The following is a 13,465-nucleotide window of genomic DNA, read 5'->3' on the forward strand; positions in this document are numbered from 1 at the left end:
TTAAGGATTGGGCTATGTTCCCTGCCTGGCTCAGAAGTCTGTGCAGAGCTGTGCTGTGGCTGCTGCAGCTTCCACCTGTGAAATAGTTGCGTGAGCCATTGATGCTTGACACACAGGTCCATCTTCTCTGTGGGCCAGGCAGGAACAGAGTTGTTGTGGATGAAATCAGAGATGTGTAAAGAGTCTGTGTGGATTAGAAATGGTGAAATGGCTCATCTGAGAGATGAGAGAGCTGAGAGCTGCTCTATCTCAGGGAGGAGGAACCTGCGTCACAAACCACCAGCCACAGGGCAGAGCCACATGAGGTTTCCTAACTAACAGGGGTGTTACAAGGGCACTTTGTGGAAGAATGCTGCTTCTGTCCAGATGGAGACCAAGCTTGGTTTTGTTGTTGTTGTTGTTTCTTCATTTGTTTGTTCACTAGTAGAATTTTTTTAAGGTACACAGCTTTCAACTCTGCCACTGGTTTAGAAGTGACAGAGAGCAATGGTTAAATTTGCCCCAAGAAAAGAGATTGGTCCTCAAAGGAGAGGCTCTGGAGGCTGGGTATTCTTGGGGTGCTGGAGCATCGTGATTCACCCCTGCTCTTGTTCATCCCTCCAGATGGAGCGGCAGCGCCTAGCTCGAGAGAAACAGATGCGGGAGGAGGCTGAACGCACGAGGGATGAGCTGGAGAGGAGGCTGCTACAGATGAAAGAAGAAGCCACAATGGCCAATGAAGCACTGGTGATTTTCTGAGGGCTGGGGTCCCAGGAGGTCACATGGGGACTTCTGGAGGGAGCCTCCTGGGGACTGAATTAGCAATATTTGCTTTGATATACTTTATTTCAGCTTTTATTCCCCTGTTTTGTTTTTTTCTTCAGTCCTAGGGATTAAACCCAGGGCCTTGTGCCTACTGGGCAAGCACTCTATCACTGCAGATGCAGCTACATCTCCAGCCCTTTTCATTTTTATTTTGGGAAGAGCTTTCACTAAGTTGCCCAAACTAGCCTTGAATTTATGATCCTACTTCTTCAGCCTCCCGTGCCAGACTTTATTTCAGCTTTTAAAAAGGCAGTGCCTTTTCTTTTCACCTGTTTGCCAGAAACAGGTTTAGGTTGAATTTATGTGCATCCAGACTCTACTTTTACTACAGGATTACCTTTAAAGCAGCATTATTTGACTTTGGCACTACTGACATGGGGGGACCTCTCATCTGGGGCTGTCTTCTGCATCGAAGGATGATTAGCATTGTTTCTGACCTCTACTTCCTAAATGCTAATAATACCACCTTAACTTTCATTTTTTTTAATTAATAGTATCATTATTTTATTATGTTTTAAAAATCTGCTAACTAATAATATATGGCAATATATATAAGTACAAACTTCATAAGTACATGATGAGTATTATAATCCAATTGATAATTATATGCATCTTACTGCAAGAATGGATTTGTATATTTATGTATTTATTTATTTATTTTTGCATTATAATTCTTAATGCACCATTATATCATAATTTATCATATCTCTGATTATATTAACCTCCATTTGTGACAATCAAAAATGTTTCCAGGGCTGGAGATGTAGCTCAGTAGTAGAGTGCCTGCTTAGCATGCACAGGGCCCTGGGTGCCTTTTCCAGTATTGAGGGGTGGGGTGGGGTGGTGGTGGGTATCTTCAGATATTGTCATGTGCCTCAGGGTGGTGGGGGACAGAGATAGAACCTCTTCTGTTTTGTTTTTGGTTTTGATACTGGGGATTTAACCAAGAGGTACTTTACCACTGAGCCACATCTCCAGCCCTTTTTATTTTTTATTTTGATACAGAGTCTCACTGAGTTGCTTAGGCCTTTGCTAAGTTGCCGAGGTTGGCCTTAAACTTGCTATCCTCCTGCCTCAGCCTTCTGAGTTGCTGGGATTGCAGGCATGCTCCATCTTGTCCAGCCTTCCTCTTGTTTCTTTTCTTTTCTTGGTCGTGGTGGGGTACCAGAGATGGAATCCAGGGTCATTCAACTACTGAGCCATATCCTAGCCCTTTTTGTTTTAAGTCAGGGTCTTGTTTAAGTTGCTTAGGGCCTTACTAAGTTGCTGAAGCTGGCTTTGAACTTGCAATCCTCCTGCCTCAGCCTCCCGGCCTCCTCTGGTTTGGAACCACTGATTTAAAGAAAAAGAAGTACAATGTTTAAATTGCTTTTCTCCCTCATAAAGCATCAGCCTTAGTTGAAATGGGTACTCAAAAAAAGTGCCCTTTCTTTTTGTTTCTCACTGGTGGAGCCCAAAAGGCTCTTCTAAATATTTGGGGGATGTGACATGTCATCTGTTGCATATGTGCTGCTGAGGGGACACTTGGTGACAGGGCCCGAGGAGTCCAAGACTGGTTCTTGCTGACCTGCGTGTTCCAGGGCAGATCTGGGTAGGAGGTAGGAACCCAGTCCAGCTGAGCACACTCCTCTCTAGATGCGGTCAGAGGAGACAGCCGACCTGTTGGCTGAAAAGGCCCAAATCACCGAGGAAGAGGCCAAACTCCTGGCCCAGAAAGCCGCAGAGGCAGAGCAGGAGATGCAGCGCATTAAGGCCACAGCCATTCGGACAGAGGAAGAGAAGCGCCTCATGGAGCAGAAGGTGCTGGAGGCTGAGGTGCTAGCACTGAAGATGGCTGAGGAGTCAGAGAGGAGGTGAGGGGGGGTGTCCTGGAAATTTGGGCCTGGCTAAGGGACTCTCTCTCCTTGAGCTGCGTGGCAACCATCCTCAAGCTGTTTCTCCATTGTGGGGCAAGGATGGGGACATTCCTTCCTGGACAGGGTTGGGTAGCTGAAGCTGTTGGAAGGACCCAGAAACAGTTGTTTTTTTTTTCTTTCTCTTTTGCTGAGTAGACCTCTCTGGTCCTGCATCTGTGATAAACCCCTGTCTGTCTGATAATCATTTTTGCAAGAGAACCTCTGAGCATCTCCAGACTGCTTTTAGTCAAGGAAATTAAAAAAGTCATTTTTGTATTAAAAAAAATGTGGTTCTTTCCTCCTTTTTATTTGGGATGGTGGTAGTGATGTGGGAAAACAGAGGTTATTTACCTTGAAAGGGAAATTAGGCATCTGAAGTCCCAGCAGCCTTCTTAGTAGATAGTGGGGAGAGGGAGCAGGGTTCTCCTTGGGACCAAGTTGGGAACTGTTGAAGGGAACTGCTGTTGTCTGTACTTTTCAGAATTTATTCTAGGATCTGGATTGTTCTGCAGCCTTCAGATAAACACTGGAACATTCCCCACAGCATCTGGCTGTATTGATTTAGAACACTTGAATCTGGCTCTTAGGCACCAAGGTTCATTCACTACGATTTTCCCCATCACTCTTTGCGTGTCATTCTGGAGAAATGGTTCCTGGTGGCTGGCCCTGTCCTGGCCCCCTTTCTTTCTATATTGGTCACATTTGCTGTGAGTGTTGGATCTCAGTCTGGGTCCCCACAACAGGCCTCACATGCTGCCCCCAACATGTGTCCTTGGATCTGCACCAAGAAGCAGTTGCCCTCAGTGGCAGATTTGATCTTCCTGCCTGAGGAAAGTGGGTGCTTAACCTGTAACTCTTTTACTTGCAGACTATGAAGAAACATTCTTTCCTATTTTTGCCCTTTATGGTCCAATATAAGACTTTTGGGGGGAAAAAAAAAAAAAGACTTTTGTTCTCCTGTGAACTTCCTTTGCCCTGCCCACTGTCACCCAGAAATAAGCAAATGTGCCTCTCGCTCCTCCCCAACTTCCTACCTTCCTCTGTCTCCACCTATTACAGAGGTTTTGTTTTGTGTTTTTGATTTTGTTATGAGATGGGATTTTGCTGTGTTGCCCAGGGTGGCCTTGAACTCCCGGGCTTAACTGATCCTCCTGCCTCGGCCTCCTGAGTAGCTGGGACTACAAACATGTGCCTTTGTACCTGGCTGGCTTGCAGAACTCCTTGTTTGGCTCTTCTCCCGACTGGCTTTTCTCCCAGTCTAGAGTTACCAATTGAAATAAATAATGCCCAGGAATGTTGACCTTGCTTTGGGAGTTCTGACTTCCTATAAATGTCACTGTCCTGTTATCCTCAGAGTTAACCCATGTTCCTCCTCTCTAGGGACTGGGTAAGAGTAGGGGTATGCTCTTTCTACCTGTTCTTTTCTGTGGATCTGACATCTCCTCCTTCCTTTGCAGGGCCAAGGAGGCAGATCAGTTGAAGCAGGACCTGCAGGAAGCCCGTGAGGCAGAGCGAAGAGCCAAGCAGAAGCTTCTGGAAATCGCCACCAAGCCCACATACCCGGTGAGCCTGGTGGAGGCTGCCAGCCTGTGGTTGCTTTAGAGACCTGGTGATTTCCTGTCCCTCCTAGCCCTTGGTTCATTTGACAGTGCCTTCTGGGTGACCATTCAAGTGACACATGATTGAATGCAGTCAGGAGGGGCTTTTGGCCTTGGACTAGTTATTTACCTCTCTGATTAGCTAGATAACCAGATAAAAGACAGTAACATAGATAATGGGCAAAAGGGCCTTCTCCAGTTCTAGAATTTACTTCAGAGTGAATAACTGCCATGCAAGAACCAGTTGCCAACCTCAGTTTTGTGGACAGGGTGACAGACTTCTGCTAAATTGGGCCACAAAGTAAATAGAAGCTGCTTCCCTTCCTTTCCTCTGTGCAGTCTTCTCAGCAAACTTTCTTTGCATACCTGTTCTGTGTCCACATAATACCACACACGTGGAAATCTGTATCCAGATAGATGTGCACAGGTGCACAGAATACAGCCCAGCCTTGGAGGCAGGAGAGGCTCAAGATAGCTGAGTCTTGGGGTGGGAGCAGGGACTATCCAGATGGGAAAGAGACAATAGAATGTTCTGGGCAAAAACACAGGTGCATCCACAGCACAAACACATAGTCCATTCATGTGCATGGCACCAACACACACACTGCACATTCAAGTACACAGCACACATACATACACAGTGTGTGCGTTCACAGCACGTTCACACATAGCACAGATGCAGGTGGGGCACAAGAGACAAGCTGCTAGGGGTTTGGGATGGGGGATGTGGGAGCAGTTTGCTGTTGTCTTTTACTGTGTTAACACCCACCCTAAGCCAAATGTGTGGCTCCAAACAACCATTCATTATACCTCTCACAGCATGGTGAATTGATTTGGCTTAATGTCTCAGGTTGTCTCGGGTGGTCACAGGTGACACAGAGACTGGGGTCACCTTGAAGGCTCAGCTGGGCCCTCAGGATATGTGTGTTTAAAACTTACATTGGGGCAAGCTATTCTAAGATATACTTCTTAGCAATAAACCCTGAAGGAGATCATCATATCATTTTTTAAAAATATTTTTTAGTTGTAGTTGGAAACAACACCCTTTATTTTATTTATTTATTTTTATGTGGTGCTGAGGATCAACCCTAGTGCCTCACACGTGCTAGGCAGCACTCTACTGCTGAGCCACAACCTCAGGCCCCCGTCCCCCCCACCCCGCCATCCCCCCACCCCGCCATCAGTTTCGTAATTACATTTTATGATACAGATAGGTTGTAATTTATCTAACCAGTTCCTTATGGTTGGGTATTTAGTCTGTTTAAATATCCCTGAGTGCATATCTTCATACATACACGTGTGGCTATATTGGTAGAATAAATTCTTATAAATAGAGTTGGGTGGTCAGATGTTCAATTTTGGTGTGCTTCAATGAGGTTGTGCCAGTTTCTGCTCTCTCCAGTGATGTGGCAGCCAATGCTTATCTTTTCTGGAAGTTTTTATGAAGTATAACTTATATACAGAGAAGTACCCAAATTGTGGCTAAACATGATGAATTTTCATAAAACAACCCATGTACCCTGCATTCAGATCAGAAAACAGAATGTGTTTTGGACCCTCACTAAACACCACTTCTGACATCCTCCAGACACTCTGCCTTAGGCCTTGATATTGTCACAGATGAACATTTTGAGGCTCCGTTCTTCCCCAGACACCATCCTGGACTCAATACAGGATCCAAGGATAAAAAAGAGAAGGATCCTACCCACAGGAAACTTGCAGACAATAGAAAACAGAATACACAGCCAAAAAAGAATCTTTCAGGGCAGAATTACTGAAAAGGCCCATTACAGAGTTCCCCGCAGTGTTAAGGGACAACATAGTGAGAGACTGAGGGATTTAAGAAAGTCCTTGAAAGAGGCACAAGGAGAAAGGGCACAAGGAGAAGTGACACAGATAGGCATGAGTACAAAGATGGAGAGGCAACATGGCTCAAGGGACAATAAATAGTAGCATTTACGATTTAGTAGGGTGAATAGAGGGAGGTAGGGAGGTAGACTGGGGCTGTGTTTTAGAGATCTCTATGCTCTGGGATGAGAAAGTCCTAAACCAAATCTAATGACTTCATTCTATACTTTAAGCCATCCTCCAACTCTGTTTTCTGAGTCCCAGCCCCTCAGCAAGCTGGCAGAGTCTGGTCTGGGCCAGTTTCCTCCCCGTCTCCCCACATACCTCTGCACACACCCAGCACTCTGGATGGACACTCTCTGCCTTACCCACTGATATGCCTCTCACCTGGTACCCTTCTCCTTCTGGCATATTCTGATTCCAACAGAAGCAGCATTTCTTATAGCACACCTCCTCCAGCCCCCCCCCACCCCCCCGCAGCCTCTGTTCACTCCCTGGCTACAGTGTTTATCTTATTTAACTGTGAGGATTTGTGAACACATCTGTTTCCTGTATAAGACCTGTAGCTGCTCAGAGCCAGGGATGCTGTCTTGTTCTGTGTGTCTCCGGCTCTTAGCATAGGGCCTGGGAGTTTCCTAAATGAAAAAATGAATGGGTGGGCTGGGGTTGTAGCTCAGTGGTAGAGCACTTGCCTGGCACACGTGAGGCATTGAGTTTGATTCTCAGCACCGCAAACAAATAAATAAAGGTCTTCAACAACTAAAAAAAAAAAAAAAAATTTTTTTTAAGTGAATAGGAGTTTGTGTTTGATTCAGCTGAGCATGAGAACAGTCAAGTGTGAGGGGAAGAGGGATGATTTTCCTGTCTGTGGGACCATTCACCTGGAAGCATTGAGTGTGGAGGGTTTGTTCTTGTATAACTGAAACCTCCTAATCTGAGCTTTTTCATTATAGCCCATGAACCCAATTCCAGCACCGTTGCCTCCTGACATACCAAGCTTCAACCTCATTGGTGACAGCCTGTCTTTTGACTTCAAGGATACTGACATGAAACGGCTTTCCATGGAAATAGAGAAAGAAAAGTATGTAGCCCCCTGTGCCCTGCTTGGGGCAGCCATGAACAAGAGTCAGTGGATATGAGCCTAGGGACACAAAGGTTTGCTGTGGCAGCCTGTCACTAACTCCTGCAAAGATTTGCTCTGTTGTCATCTACTAGAGGATGAGTTTCCTAATTAGAAATTAAAGACGACAGATCAGCAGTCAATTTTGCAGGATAAAAATAACACTTGATTGGTTGCTTGGAATTTATAGTGGCTCAAAACCTCAACTGAAGAATAGGACTGGCCGGGCACAGTGGTAAAAGGACCGGGCACATAACACATGCAAGGCCCTGTGTTCAATCCCTAGAACTGAAAAGCAAAAAAAGAACAGGACTAGTTTGTCTGGGATCTCTAAGTCAGACTGCTGCTGTTCCTGTCCTAGTAGGCTGTGGTTTTCACCTGGTCACATTCTCCAGTGACTCAGATCTGTGTTGGTTCCCATGGCCAGAATAAAGAGAAGAGAAGATACTCGGGCTGAAGTCTCAGGAAAGCCAGTGGCTGGAATGGGCCAGCTCTGCTGCATTGGGCAGCCCTGAGTGGAGTTCTGGCGTGGCCTGACCACAGCAGCTTCTGCCAAGCTGCCCTCCACCCCTAACACCATGTGAAGGAGTTAGAGAGTGGGGCCCAGCATTCTAACACCTTCAGACTGGTGACCTGGTTTCAAGACATGAATTTTGGGAAGTCAATAGACAAATGTAGATTAGACATAGAGAGGGGTCATGCTGCATAGGAAGGTGAAGTGAGGGAGCCCTCATTCCCAGAGATGGAGGTAAACTGGTTAATGATGCCACAGCTGTCAGAGAATAATCACAATAGCTACCACACTTTATCAGGTTATTTGAGATTTTTGTATCATTTAATTCCTGCTAACAATCATCACACTGACATCAAAGGTTTTCATGTTCCCCTTTTATAATGGCTTGGTTTAATGAGCTCACCCAGCATCATGCAGCTGGAGGAGCAGACCAGTGGTTGAAAACCCTCACCCATGTGTGGCATCCTCAGGATAAGCTTCTGGGAAAGTGCCTCCATGGAGTCCAGCAAGCCAGGCTCTCTTTCTCTTCAGTCCCTCATATTCAGGGAACAGCAAAGAAGCCAGTGACCGAGAGCCTCTTATGGAAGCATCTGCTGTCTGCACTCCTTTCACTCTTGTCCAGCTGTGCATATTTATGTGGTTGTGATCCATGTGAGGCTACATCCTGTTCTGTGTCCTGCTGTTTTATAGTTTGTATTTTCTTACTGTCTTAGTGTGTTTGGCTGCTATAACAAAATACCTGAGGCTGGGTGGCTTATAAATAGAAGAAATTTATTTATCACAGTTCTGGAGGCTGGGAAATCCAAGATCAAGGCACTGTCAAACAGAGTGTGAGAGCCCACACAGGTGGCGCCTTCTTGCTGTGTTTTCATGTGGTGCACTCACATGTACCAGAGGACTCTCTGGAGTCTCTTATGTAAGGACACAAATCCCATGATGAGCGTGCCACTCTTCTGATCTAATCACCTCCCAAAGGCTCCACCTTCTAACACCTTCCCATTGGTGATCTGGTTTTAAGATGTGAATTTGGGGGAATCACAAACATTCATTGTGTGTGTGTGTGTGTGTGTGTGTGTTTATTGATCTACTCTAATTTTTTCTATCTATCTATCTATCTATCCATCCATCAATTGTGCTGGGGATCGAGCTGGGGCCTGTAGCACTTATTGGCAGAGCCCATCTTCTAGCCATGGTTATCCCTTCAGAAGCCTCCTTCACATACGTGTTGCATAGTTTTCCAGACCATTCCCTTGTCATTGGACACTTCAAAGGCAATTCCTAGATTTTTACCATTTTACATACTGTTGCTCAGTGTATCTACTTGCAGGTGGGGGTGGAGATCTTCCTCTCCTGGTGTTGGCCGAGTGAGCTTCTGTCCTCTTTAGGAGAGGAAGTCTGAGAATAAGTGGGGCATTATGGTCTATCAGAAGAGATCATTTGAATTACTTCTTCAAGAATGGCTGAGACAAAGAGTGTTTGCGGTGTTAGGAATCTTGTTTTTTTGTGCAAAACTGAAAGCTATCTTTGACAAATAGTAATTGTAGAGGGCTCTATAAGAATTTACAGAGGGCTTTCTTTACTATACTTTTTTTTTTTTTTTTTTGTGTGTGTGTGTGTGTGTGTGTGTGTGATACTGGGGATTGAACCAAGGGGCACTTTACCATTGAGCTATAGCCCCAGCCCTTTTAATTTTTATTTTTTATTTTAAGATATGGTGTCACTAAGTTGCTGAGACTAGCTTGGAACTTGGGATCCTCCTGCCTCAGCCTCCTGCATTGTTGGGATTACAGATGTGTACCACCATGCCAAGCTCCTGTACTTTGTTTAATCCTGACCATATAGCCCTGTGATCATTATTCCAATTTTACCAATGAGGAAACAGATTCATTCATTGCTTTTAAGTGACCAGCCCAAGCTCCCATGGCTGGGCTATGAATGACTTTAGACCCTGGCTGTGCAGCTTGTGGGTCACAAACCATCTCACCTATGCCTCAGGGTTAACCTGTGCCCTGATCCACAGTGTCCTCTTGCCTGCAGAGTGGAATATATGGAGAAGAGCAAGCATCTCCAGGAGCAACTTAATGAGCTCAAGACAGAAATCGAGGCCTTGAAACTAAAAGAAAGGGAAACAACTTTGGACATTCTGCACAATGAAAATTCGGACAGAGGTGGCACCAGCAGCAAGCACAATACCATTAAAAAGGTACCCAGTCTCTTGGCTTTTACTGATCAGGACATTCATTAGTGAAATGTGAGGTTGGCATCTGGTTTCCTCAGGAGGCGAGTCATTAGATTGTTGTCATTTTTTACATGTACTTAGTTGAGGAAATTTTTCAACTCCTGCCAGAAAAGGAATTTAATCTACCAGCGACCGTGAACCCACTGGCTTGATGGAAGTGAAACTTGTGTTAAAAGCTCTGATGAGATGAATCCCTGTTAGAAGATGGGTTTTGATTCATCATTGAGCACTAAGCGGTTCTGTCTTTTAAGCCAAGGGGAGTTATGCCCAGGGAACTGCCTTGCTTAATGAGAAGGCACAATGAAGAATGGAGTCCCCTCTAGTCTTTTTGCATTTTTAAGTGGCAAGGACTTGATAGAGAAACCATATTCTGAATTTTCAGCTTTTTTCATACTTGAATTACGTAGGAGAACATTAATGTTTTAAAAAATGAGCTTTCATCTATGAGGCTCACAGTAGCCCGTCTTCCTTGCCTGATATTTGGAGCTCTCGGCATTTTAGATATTTAGAAGTTAAGTTCCATACATATTATCAGCCCAAGAGCGTAACTCCCTTATATAGGCAAAGCAGAAGGTCTTTACCGGCTAGTTAATGCTCTGTTTTTAATTGATAGCATAGGACCAGGTTTTACTATAAAATAGGTGTGTGGGGTTTTTTATTTTTTTATTATTTTTTAATTTTTTGTACTGGGGATTGAATTCAGGGGTACTTTACCACTGAGTATATCCTCATCCCCCTTTTTTTTTTTAATTTTTTTGAAACAGGGTCTAACTAAGTTGCTTAGGGCCTTGCTAAATTGCTGAGGCTGGCCTCAAATTTGCAATCCTCCTGCCTCAGTCTCCCTAGTTGTTGGGATTACAGGCATGAGCCACTGTATCCAGCTTAAAATAGGTGTTATTAAAATAAGATTGTTTATTGGGTTTAGATGATCTTAGAATTCATTGATCTGGCTCAAGTTTTACTCTTTATCTTTAAAATGTTCTCTAAAATGGTCTCCCAGTTTAAGGACTGTCTCTGTTTTCAGTGGTTAAGCTGTGACTGAATCTGCCTGTCATCGTTGATGGGTACAGTAGGGAACTCCCACTTCTCTCTAATGACTCCAGTTACAATTGGCACCAGGTAGAGAATCACTTTTAATAGCATAACCTAGAAGGAAAGGCATTTCCACGTTCTTTGTTCTTTCCTCTGGTTTCTGTCCTTTCTTGGATATCCCTTCTAAAACAGTTATTAAAGTGGTTTCCCTTTTTTTTGTACGGTGCTGGGGATTGAACCAGGCAAGCACGCTACCACTGAGCCATATCCCCAGCCCAAATGAAGTTATTAAAAAGTTAAAAGGAGGCCTCTACCACTAAGCAAAGAGGTAAAACGATGATTGGGCCAATGAGCTAGTCCACCTTTGAGGGAGCTTCCTCAGACCCCACCCCACGCTCTTGTCACCTGAGCACCGAAAGCGGTCTCCTCTTTGCCACTGCTGCTGTAGTGAGCTGGACCTTCAGCCACGAGAACTTGGAGTGCTGAAGTTAGAGAGACCTGTTTTCAAGCCACTAAAACAAGCGAAGTCACTCATCATTATTTTAGGCCTGTCTGAGCATTTTGCAAATGGCACATGTGGCATTGTTGATATCACAGGGTATGTTTTTGTTTTTCTTCATTTTATTTTGCTGGTTTAGCCTCAAGCCCAAGGCAGAAGACCTATCTGCATTTGAGCCCTCAAAGTAGGTTATTCCCAGGTACTCTGTCTGTGGTGATGGTACTGCCCTCTGTGATACTAACCCATGCATGAGCTTGCCTGTCTCTGTCCTCGGGCCACCAGGAGCCCTCCTGAGGGCAGGTGAGACCTGGGTACTGGCCACAGCATGCTTTGATCTGAGAGCAGGCATCCACTTTGTGGGGCCAGGCCAGTCTCCAGAGCCCAGATGGCTGCCTTGTTCTGAAGAGCATGTCACGGGACTATAGGACTGGTTGTCCTTCCCATCTTGTGTCATTGTTGGGCTGGGAAAGGTCATGGCTTCTTGTCCAGTCAGGTCTGTCTAAAAGCCCTTTGTCTTGGTGATGTACTCCTTCGATAAATAACCCTAGCATGGAAGTGGGGCCAATTCCGGTGCTTTCCAGACTGTGTCTCTAACTGAAGATCACAACCTATCATGTGGTGGTAAGCTCTGCAGGCCTGTGGCCACACCTGGCAGCTTCTGGTCATGGAAGGGAGGGGTCACCCATGCTCACTCATTTTCCTTTAGAGCTTTCCCATTCACTTTTCAAGTGCAGCAAACTCAGAGCATAGAGGTTTCATCTGTCAGTCTGGTGGGCTGTCTGTCCTATCTCAGCTCTTAAGGCAGCTTAGCTTCAACTTCTCTGCAGTGTGGAGTGGGACTGTGCTCGGGGTGATCTCACATTGGAACAGTCCTGTTGCAGGCACCCAGAAGATGAGTGATCAGTGGTTGTTTAGTGAATTAATGGAATGATTGCTGCTTATTCTTCCAATGCCTAGGTGGTGAAGAGAATTTATTTTGTCTGGTAATAAAATAACATCCTGCCCCTGCTTTTCACCTAATCCCCAGTCACACCCATGCCGGTAAGCTCTGCACCATCCGACAGGGATATAATATGTGTCCTTTGGAGTCCTTATTTAGTCGAGGAGAATAAGTTAATCGGAAATTTCTACCAAAAATAAGACCTGGCATAAGATAGATCATATTTATAGTCATTATCTTAGCAAGAGAAGTTAGCTATTAAAGTCCCAGATAGATCTTTAATAAGATGGATTAGAGCTGTCAGTGGTTCCAAGAATCCATGGCATGAACCTTGATTTGGGTGTAACTTGAGCCCTGATTGATTTTGAAGACTATTTCTTTCATGCTTCACATTGGTGTTGATATCCTGACATGAACCAGTATGTGTTCTGAGCAGAACAGTTATGACCAGCATCAGAATGGGCAAGCCAGGAGGATTTCTGTCCAAGTAGTGACCCCATGCAACTAGTACCACAGGGACCCACCATGGTTTCTAAACTTTGATTAAACAGGAACAAACAGAAAATTATGATTCATTTCAGCCTATATTTTCAGTTTTTCTCTGCATATGATCATACTGTTCATCTGAATATGATTTTATCCTCCTTCTATAATGATGCAGAGTATTTAAATGCTCCAGTTTCCTAAATTGTTTTTTTGTCGGGGGTTGGGGCGGTGGGGGACCAGGGATTGAACTCAGGGACACTTGACCACTGAGCCACATCCCCAGTTCTTTTTGTATTTTATTTAGAGACAGGATCTCACCGAGTTGCATAATACCTCACTAAGTTGCTGAGGCTGGCTTTGAACTTGCAATCCTCCTGCCTCAGCCTCTCGAGTTGCTGAGATGACAGGTATGCACCACCATGCCCAGCCAATTTCCTAAATTTTAACCATAAGTTCTCACTGAATTTTTATTATAAATAATTTGAAGTTT

The 13,465-nt window shown here is 44.8% G+C and overlaps 1 protein-coding gene across 4 annotated transcripts in view; it reads left to right on the plus strand.

Moving 5' to 3' along the window:
• Positions 1 to 13,465, plus strand: part of Nf2 (NF2, moesin-ezrin-radixin like (MERLIN) tumor suppressor) — an 86,217-nt gene that overhangs the window by 60,503 nt on the left and 12,249 nt on the right. For 2 of the 4 annotated variants that reach the window (XM_076837408.2, XM_076837418.2), the window contains 5 exons: positions 604 to 726; positions 2,440 to 2,657; positions 4,157 to 4,262; positions 7,099 to 7,226; positions 9,817 to 9,982. In XM_076837408.2, coding sequence (XP_076693523.1) covers positions 604 to 726; positions 2,440 to 2,657; positions 4,157 to 4,262; positions 7,099 to 7,226; positions 9,817 to 9,982 — 741 coding nt within the window. Of the gene's footprint in view, positions 1 to 603; positions 727 to 2,439; positions 2,658 to 4,156; positions 4,263 to 7,098; positions 7,227 to 9,816; positions 9,990 to 11,688; positions 11,802 to 13,465 lie in introns of those variants that run through there. The other 2 variants (XM_076837410.2, XM_076837428.2) reach the window with 2 other exon arrangements.

This window comes from Callospermophilus lateralis, chromosome 1, assembly GCF_048772815.1.
Source record: "Callospermophilus lateralis isolate mCalLat2 chromosome 1, mCalLat2.hap1, whole genome shotgun sequence".
Taxonomy (NCBI): Eukaryota; Metazoa; Chordata; class Mammalia; order Rodentia; family Sciuridae; genus Callospermophilus; species Callospermophilus lateralis.